This window comes from Procambarus clarkii, unplaced genomic scaffold, assembly GCF_040958095.1.
Source record: "Procambarus clarkii isolate CNS0578487 unplaced genomic scaffold, FALCON_Pclarkii_2.0 HiC_scaffold_2233, whole genome shotgun sequence".
NCBI lineage: Eukaryota > Metazoa > Arthropoda > Malacostraca > Decapoda > Cambaridae > Procambarus > Procambarus clarkii.
Window position 1 is genome coordinate 4,497 of NW_027191240.1, and position 9,429 is coordinate 13,925.

General features: G+C 44.5%; 1 protein-coding gene across 1 annotated transcript; it reads left to right on the plus strand.

Annotated features, from left to right (window-relative positions):
* Positions 1–867: 867 nt before the first annotated feature.
* LOC123748752 (uncharacterized) lies at positions 868–7,396 on the plus strand (the record flags this gene model as incomplete). Its single annotated transcript, XM_069321078.1, has 2 exons — positions 868–4,009; positions 7,190–7,396. Coding segments are annotated over exons 1-2 (2,857 nt in total), but the record flags the coding sequence as incomplete, so codon positions are not given.
* Between the last annotated feature and the right edge of the window lie 2,033 nt (positions 7,397–9,429).

Here is a 9,429-nt window from a genome sequence, read left to right on the forward strand (position 1 = left end):
TGTTTACATTATACTGTGAATATTGTCCACAAGAGAGCGGAGGGGGAGAGGGCGATCTACACAGAAGCTCAGCTGGGAACCCTTGCAAGAAAATAAATAAATAATTCAAAGCCTAATTAATATGATATAGCAAAGTTCGTGGTAGGGGGGTAGCTTTGGTACTCTTTAAAGTTGTACTCCCTACATATATGCCATTCCCTGTTGGGCACATACCCAGCAGGAATTACTGTTAGAAATTAGGTGAGGCTAGCTCCCTGAGTAGGGTCTTCTAGCTCGCATAGACAGAGAAGCAGACATTATTTCTTATTGATACAGATTTATCATTTCTTGTTCTATTTTGTGTTGATATAGTTAACAACTTATTATTACTACCTTCGACATAACTTTTCATCCTTTTGACAACATCAATAATATCAACTATACTTTCCGAAGAATGTGTAAACATAGATTCCTTAATCTCTCTTAATAATGGAGATTTCTAATTCCTGAGATCAACTTTGTCATTCTTCTCTTTACGGGTTCAAGTTAAATTATGTCCAGTATATTGTATGTTGACCAAACTGAACTTCATAATCTAAATAGGTCCTTACAAGAGCAAGATAAAGGCAGAGAATAACATTACTAAATGCTACACCATATATTTCTGTGTGAGAAAATGAGCACCATTACTCTACCTAAACCAGAAGCCAACACCACAATGATCACAGGAGTTAGGTCAAAATATTGACAAGTTTTAAGTTATAAAATAAAACAAAATGCAGGAGGCAGACTTTGGAATTTTATTTGTTTTAGTGATCTCAAAAATGTATTTCTGACCCAATGTTTAACACTAACATCTTGTTTTAATAACGTTAAATTGTTCTTCCAGATGACAGAATTCTGAAGAGTATAAAGACAGAAGAAATTAACTAGTTAAAGAACAAATTGAAAATAACAAATAAAGCTGGAACCGAATATTGCATTAACATGTGAACACATTTTGTAAAATTTGGTTTATTTGGAAATCACTTATATTTTTGGTCAATTAAGTGACTGTATTGTGGTTAGAGAAATCGGATCATCACCGATTAGATCCGAGTTTGATTCCCTGGCAGTGTGAGATGCTCAGCCTCCTCATACATCTGTTCACCTAGCAGTAAATATTAACCTGGAAATTAGTAAACTGTTGAGGGATACATCCTGAGGAAGGTCTGTCGTTGGCTTAGGAAGGCCTACACAAGCCTAACAAGCTGCCCGTCTCCGACAGTGAGAAACAATGTTGTTTTTAAACATAATATAATAACAAAACCAGCGTGGGACATTTACTGCTTGTGTGAAACTTGACAACAGTTGTGTGAGGTGAGAATCATACGGCCCAATATGGCGGCCTCGAGTCCTGTTATCCAACCGGAAGATGTGAACAGACTGCGGTATGGATTGGCTGTGACTAAGGCAGGACGAGACGCGCTAGCAAGTGTGTTTATGTGGTCGTACCGGGGCACCTTCCCAGTAGTGACTTACCTCACTCAGGACTTGGGGACCACCAATGCTAAGTACAAGAGTGTCTTCGATGCTCACCAGAGGGATAAACTCGAAGCTTCCTCTGACGCGGCAACTTTTGACATCACCCTGTTGTATAAACTCCTGCAACGTGTGTGTGGTTTGGCTAAGATGAATGACCCCACGTGGACCACTCCAGGGCCTCGGGGACCATCACTTGAACAGCTCATTTACAAGCTGAAGCAACACCGAAACACGTTGGCCCATGATAATGTGGGAATGTCAGAGCAAGATCTTACGTCAACACTGACGGAGCTCAGTGGCTTATTGGCTAAGATGCTGGCTGAGGCCGGCGTCCGGTGTGGGACAAACAGCCAGGATGTGTACCACGTGACCAGAGATGTCACCAAGTATATTGGTGATCTGCTAGCGAAGGTCAGAGAGCCGCTGGATCCCTCAGATGTGGCGCACTTGCCTCAGCTCCGCCAGGAGATTAAGATGTTCAAAAGCCACATCACAGAAGAGGTTAAGCAGATGAGCAAGCAGGAGCTAACTGACGGGTATAAACTGCTGTACCAGATTGTTCCCGCACCCTGGCTCCACCTCAACATTAACTACAACCCAAGTCTTGCTTTTACACGACTGCGACTCCTTGAAGATCCCGTCATAGGGGCAAGACCCTCCGACGCTGCCAAGGGTCAGGATATAAACTATGAAGACATCTTGAGTATGAGACGAGAGGACGGAAGAGTCCCTCAGTGTGTCCTCCTGACGGGGGAAGGTGGTATGGGCAAGACAACTTTACTCAAGCTCATCCTCGAGAAGTGGGTAAAGGAACCTGCTGCCATACGTCTCCTGGGCACTGTGGACCTCGTTTTCTATGTACAGTGCAGGGACATACATCTTAATACCTTCAATGATCTCCTCCGCCAGTTGCTGCCTCAAACACTTAGTGATTCTGACGCTGACTTCCAGCTGTTTAAGGAGATAATCTTGAGCTTAAATATATTAGTCCTGATTGACGGCTACGACGAGGTCAACGACCATTCAGGAAGGCTGGTGAAGGAGCTGTTGGACCTGCCTGGCAAGGATGTGAGGTTGGTGATAACCACACGGCCGGGGTGGGACCAACAACTGTCACAGCTCGTCCCACACACCAGACCTCGCTGCAACATCCTCGTCTTGGGCATCACTCCAGAACGTCGCGTGGAGTTCGCCGAGAGAACCATCAAGGTGCTGGTGGAGGGAGAGTGCCAACGGAGTGTCATCACAGGGAGGTTTACCCAGCAGCTGGAGCAGATGAGTCAGTTCCTGGGTGAGTACCTCAACACTCCACTCACCTTGACCTTGTTGGCGCTGCTGTGCGTCGAGGCTCCAGAAGAATTTAACAAACTCACCACAAACACTCAAGTCTACGAGAAGATTCATGACTTCATAACCAACAAACTGGTGTCCAGACTCACAGACAAATTCGTGACTGAACCCAAAGGAAAATGTGACAAAAATGTGAAAATGTTTTTGAGGTTCTTAGAAGAGATTAGTTTAAGAGGGATCCAGAGGCAGGAGTACGACCTTTGGCCGGAGACGGAAGTGGAGATTAGGGAGAAGTGTGACACTCTGGGACTGCCGCAGGACGAGGTCTTGTCCAACTATTTCACAAGAACCAGCTACCGTCGGGGCCTCAATGTGGTGTGGGTGTTTGGCTATTTTCACGCCAGGTACCAGGAGTATTGTGCCAGTAGGAGGCTGGTCGATCTCTTGTTGAAGGCTGAGCAAGACCGAGGTGATCCAGCATCACACCGTGTGTCAGGGGAAAGGTCTATAATCATTAACCTCTTGGTGGATGTTGTACGTAAGGAAAAACGCTCCTTGGGAGATCACCTGAGAGAGTCAAAGTTTGATATTAGCGACGTGCAACAAGAGTTTCAGGAGAGCCCGAGATGGTGGAACATTTTAGTCAGCACTACCGGGGTGCTGTGTGCCCGGGGAGTAGAGCACAGGTTGATTGCTCACATAATTGACCTGTGCAACATGGTAACAAATTCGACTGACAAGCTGTTGACGCATGTAGCAGAGTCCCGCGGGAGTGAGCACGTCATCCAAGCCGTGTGTGAGAAGCTGCGTACAGAACACGTGTGGACAATATGGAGTGTTGACTCGTATGTTGTCCTGCCGCTTGTTCTTAAGAAGGTGACACCTAAGAACATTTACCTAGTCATAAACGATGCATCCCAACTAAAGCAGCGCCTGTCTACACTGTCAGTGCTGGCAAAAATGAAGGTAACCATATCCTTAGTTCTTCACTATAATTTATACAGCAAAGAGAGTGGTGTTATAACAAAACAATGTTTGGAGAGGCTGACAGCCCCCGGCAGTAAGTGTACCTTAGAGGACTTTCGTGGTCACTTGCCTGAGGCAGCCATACCCCTCCTGCCTCCCACCCTCGAGAGCCTCCTCCTGTGCCTCACACTACACCAACTGCCCGTCCTCATCCGTCACCTGCCTCACCTTCCTCACCTGCAGACTCTTGGTAAATATTCATATTTTCCACCATAATTTTTAGGGTTATTTATTAATACCAAAATTACGCAAAGGGCTTCATTCGTCATGTTTAATATAGTAATTCAGATTTACATTGTTTACATATATGTTTACAACCTTATGGACGAAAGATTCCTTATATTGCTTACAAACATAATCACCTTATGGGAGACAAACACCTTATATTGTTTACAAATATAATCACCTTAAAGGAGACAAACACCTTATATTGTTTACAAATATATTCTTCTTATGGACGACAAACACCTTACATTGTTTACAAATATAGTCACCTTATGGGAGACAAACACCTTATATTGTTTACAAATATAGTCACCTTAAGGGATGACAAACACCTTATATTGTTTACAAATATAGTCACCTTAAGGGTGACAAACACCTTATATTGTTTACAATTATAGTCACCTTAAGGGTGACAAACCTTCTACTTTGATTACAAATATAGACTTATTAAGGGCGACTACTCCATGAATAATAAATTTTCGAAACATTCCGCTGCTGTATATATTCTTGTGCATAAATAATTTCATGAAGTATTTAGCGACGCCATACTTTTGGTTCAGATGACTTACCACTTTGACTTTGACTCGTGGTACAGATCTCCTTTCACTGTGACCTAATTCCTGTTCAAGATGACCTTTCACTGTGACCTAATTCCTGTTCAAGATGACCTTTCAGTGTGACCTAATTCCTGTTCAGGATGACCTTTCACTGTGACCTAATTCCTGTTCAGGATGACCTTTCAGTGTGACCTAATTCCTGTTCAGGATGACCTTTCACTGTGACCTAATTCCTGTTCAAGATGACCTTTCACTGTGACCTAATTCCTGTTCAAGATGACCTTTCAATGTGACCTAATTCCTGTTCAAGATGACCTTTCACTGTGACCTAATTCCTGTTCAAGATGACCTTTCACTGTGACCTAATTCCTGTTCAAGATGACCTTTCACTGTGACCTAATTCCTGTTCAAGATGACCTTTCACTGTGACCTAATTCCTCTTCAAGATGACCTTTCACTGTGACCTAATTCCTGTTCAAGATGACCTTTCACTGTGACCTAATTCCTGTTCAGGATGACCTTTCACAGTGACCTAATTCCTGTTCAAGATGACCTTTTACTGTGACCTAATTCCTGTTCAGGATGACCTTTCACTGTGACCTAATTCCTGTTCAGGATGACCTTTCACTGTGAGATAATTCCTGTTCAAGATGACCTTTCACTGTGACCTAATTCCTGTTCAGGATGACCTTTCACTGTAACCTAATTCCTGTTCAGGATGACCTTTCACTGTGACCTAATTCCTGTTCAGGATGACCTTTCACTGTGACCTAATTCCTGTTCAGGATAACCTTTCACTGTGACCTAATTCCTGTTCAAGATGACCTTTTACTGTGACCTAATTCCTGTTCAGGATGACCTTTCACTGTGACCTAATTCCTCTTCAAGATGACCTTTCACTGTGACCTAATTCCTGTTCAAGATGACCTTTCACTGTGACCTAATTCCTCTTCAAGATGACCTTTCACTGTGACCTAATTCCTGTTTAAGATGACCTTTCACTGTGACCTAATTCCTGTTCAGGATGACCTTTCACAGTGACCTAATTCCTGTTCAAGATGACCTTTCACTGTGACCTAATTCCTGTTCAGGATGACCTTTCACTATAACCTGATTCCTGTTCAGGATGACCTTTCACTGTGACCTAATTCCTGTTCAGGATGACCTTTCACTGTGACCTAATTCCTGTTCAGGATGACCTTTCACTGTGACCTAATTCCTGTTCAAGATGACCTTTTACTGTGACCTAATTCCTGTTCAGGATGACCTTTCACTGTGACCTAATTCCTGTTCAAGATGACCTTTCACTGTGACCTAATTCCTGTTCAAGATGACTTTTCACTGTGACCTAATTCCTGTTCAACATGACCTTTCACTGTGACCTAATTCCTGTTTAAGATGACCTTTCATTGTGACCTAATTCCTGTTCAAGATGACCTTTCACTGTGACCTAATTCCTGTTCAAGATGACCTTTCACTGTGACCTAATTCTTGTTCAACATGACCTTTCACTGTGACCTAATTCCTGTTTAAGATGACCTTTCACTGTGACCTAATTCCTGTTCAAGATGACCTTTCACTGTGACCTAATTCCTGTTCAAGATGACCTTCCACTGTGACCTAATTCCTGTTCAACATGACCTTTCACTGTGACCTAATTCCTGTTCAAGATAACCTTTCACTGTGACTTAATTCCTGTTCAGGGTGACCTTTCACTGTGACCTAATTCCTGTTCAGGATGACCTTTCACTGTGACCTAATTCGTGTTCAAGATGACCTTTCACTGTGACCTAATTCCTGTTCAAGATGACCTTTCACTGTGATCTAATTCCTGTTCAAGATGACCTTTCACTGTGACCTAATTCCTGTTCAAGATGACCTTTCAATGTGACCTAATTCCTGTTCAGGATGACCTTTCACTGTGACCTAATTCCTGTTCAGGATGACCTTTCACTGTGACCTAATTCCTGTTTAAGATGACCTTTCACTGTGACCTTGATCCTTGGTTAATTACACCTTCCGTAACTTTGATCCTTAATTCAGGTGACCCATCTATCCCTGTGACCTTGATACTTGGTCCAGATGACCTTTCACTGTGACCTTGACTTAGTTTATATGACCTTCTAATGCGACCTTGACCATTGATAAAGATGACCATGACTGTGACCTTGACCATTGATAAAGATGACCTTGACCATTGATAAAGATGACCATGACTGTGACCTTGACCATTGATACAGATGTCCTTGACCATTGACACAGATGACCTTGACTGTGACCTTGACCACTGATACATATAACCTTGACTGTGAACCTGACAATTAATTCAGATAACCTTGACTGTGACCTTGACTATTGACACAGATGACCTTGACTGTGACCTTGACCATTGATACAGATGACCTTGACCGTGGCTTTTAAAAGCTATTAATACATAGTTTAGATGCTATTAATACTGTCCAAAATACGGACTTGTCATCAGGTAATAAACCCAGCAGTAAGGTGAGTGGATGGCTCAGTATGGCTTCTTGTTATATCTTAGAACATAACAGTAACGACCGTGACTGTATCTCAGTGTATGTCTTCAGGCATTGACCTGGACCCCACGGGCTACGCGAACCCGGACACCCTGGACACTCTGCCGTACCAGGGAAGGATACTCGGCCTGACCATCTTGGGGCGCCTCACTGATGACGACCCCGCCATAGACTGGTGCTGCCACCTGGCGGCTCAACTGTGTCCTCCCTCAAGAAGAGGGTATAGTCTCCTGGACTTCTCTTACACGCGTCTCACCAGTACGTATTGACGTCATTTTAACACGTGAATATCTGTAACTCAGTTGTTTAATTCACAGTGCTTCCAGTGGTTTCAAAAATATTTTTACATTAAAAGTCATGAATTAGAGAACTTATAAGGCTTCTTGAGTAACTTTGAGCACCGTTTAGCGACCAAGAATGTTCATTAAGCAAGCTTCACTGCTTATAAGATAACACTGATCAATATTTAGCCCAACATTGTCTTGCTTAATACAAGCTAGATTTACTTGATATAAGTTTTCTTTGGCATGAATGTGTGACATAGACAGGTGTGGGTGGGGAGAGTAGCCAGGTGTGGGCTTTAGTGTTCCCTCTCATGTGCAGGTGTGGGTCGAGAGAGTAGCCAGGTGTGGGCTTTAGTGTTCCTTCCCATCTGCAGGTGTAGGTGGGGAGAGTAGCCAGGTGTGGGCTTCCGTGTTCCTTCCCATCTGCAGGTGAGGGTAGGGAGAGTAGCAGGTGTGGGCATCAGTGTTCCCTCTCATGTGCAGGTGTGGGGGTGGAGAGTTACCAGGTGTATGCTTCAGTTTTCTCTCTCATCTGCAGGTGTGGGTGGGGAAAGTAGTCAGGTGTGAAGGACACAGGTGTTGGTTTACTGTACCGTCTCATCTACAAGTGGGGGCTGGCAGTGGTCCCAGCTGTAGAATTCAATATTTACTCTTAGATGCAGGTTTGGATGAGGAGAATATGCTGGTGTGGGGCTTCTTCTGCAGGTGTGGGTGGGGAGAGTAGCTAGGTGTGGGCTTTAGTGTTCCCTCTCATGTGCAGGTGTGGGTCGGGAGAGTAGCCAGGTGTGGGCTTCCGTGTTCCTTCCCATCTGCAGGTGTGGGTGAGGAGAGTAGCCAGGTGTGGGCTTCCGTGCTCCCTCTCATCTACAGGTGTGGGTCGGGAGAGTAGCCAGGTGTGACAACGTTTGTTTTCATGTATTAGCTACGTTATTGTGTGGTTGTAAATAAGTTGCCACAACTTACTGCACAACTTTGGCTAAACAATTTTGAGACCGTGTCGCAACCTTAAATGTTGCATAAAAATCGTTTTCCTGATTGATGGAATATATATAAAAAATGTAGAAATATTTAAAAAATATATTTTTACATATACTAGAAATAAAACTGAAGCATAATAAAAGGTAGGTTAAAAATATTTTATTCATTACTTTCACTTAATGGAGAATCCATGGTAGTGGTGGTGGAATTGTTGCTGGGTTGTAGTTGGTGGCTGTGGTGGTAGGTTGTGGTTGGTGGCAGTGGTGGGTGATGTTTATTGTTGGTGGTAGTGGTTGGTTCTAGTGGTGGTTAATAGTTGTGGTTGGTGGGGGTGGTGGTTGATTGCTGTGGTTGGTAATTGTGGTGGCTGAGGGTTGTGATTAGTGGTAGTGGTGGTTAATGTTAATGGTGGTTGAGGTTGTGGTGGTTTATGGTATCTGGCTTTTCTCCACTACCCTCCTCCACATCTGCACCACTACCCTCTTCCTCCTCTGCACCACTACCCTCCTCCTCCTCTGCTCCACTACTCTCCTCCACCTCTGCACCACTACCCTCCTCCTCTGCACCACTAACCTCCTCCACCTCTGCACCACTACCCTCCTCCTCCTCTGCACCACTACCCTCCTCCTCCTCTGCTCCACTACCCTCCTCCACCTCTGCACCACTACCCTCCTCCTCTGCACCACTACCCTCCTCAACTTCTGCACCACTACCCTCCTCCTCCTCTGCACCACTACCCTCCTAATCTGCACCATACCCTCCTCCTCTGCACCACTAACCTCCTCCTCCTCTGCACCACTACCCTCCTCCTCCTCTGCACCACTACCCTCCTCCTCCTCTGCACCACTACCCTCCTCCTCTGTACAACTACCCTCTTCCTTCTCTGCTCCACTACCCTCCTCCTACTCTGCACCACTACCCTCCCCCTTCTCTGCAACACTACCTTCGTTCTCTGCACCACTACCCTCCTCCCCTGAACCACTACCCTCCTCCTCTGCACCACTACCCTCCTCCTCTGCACCACTACCC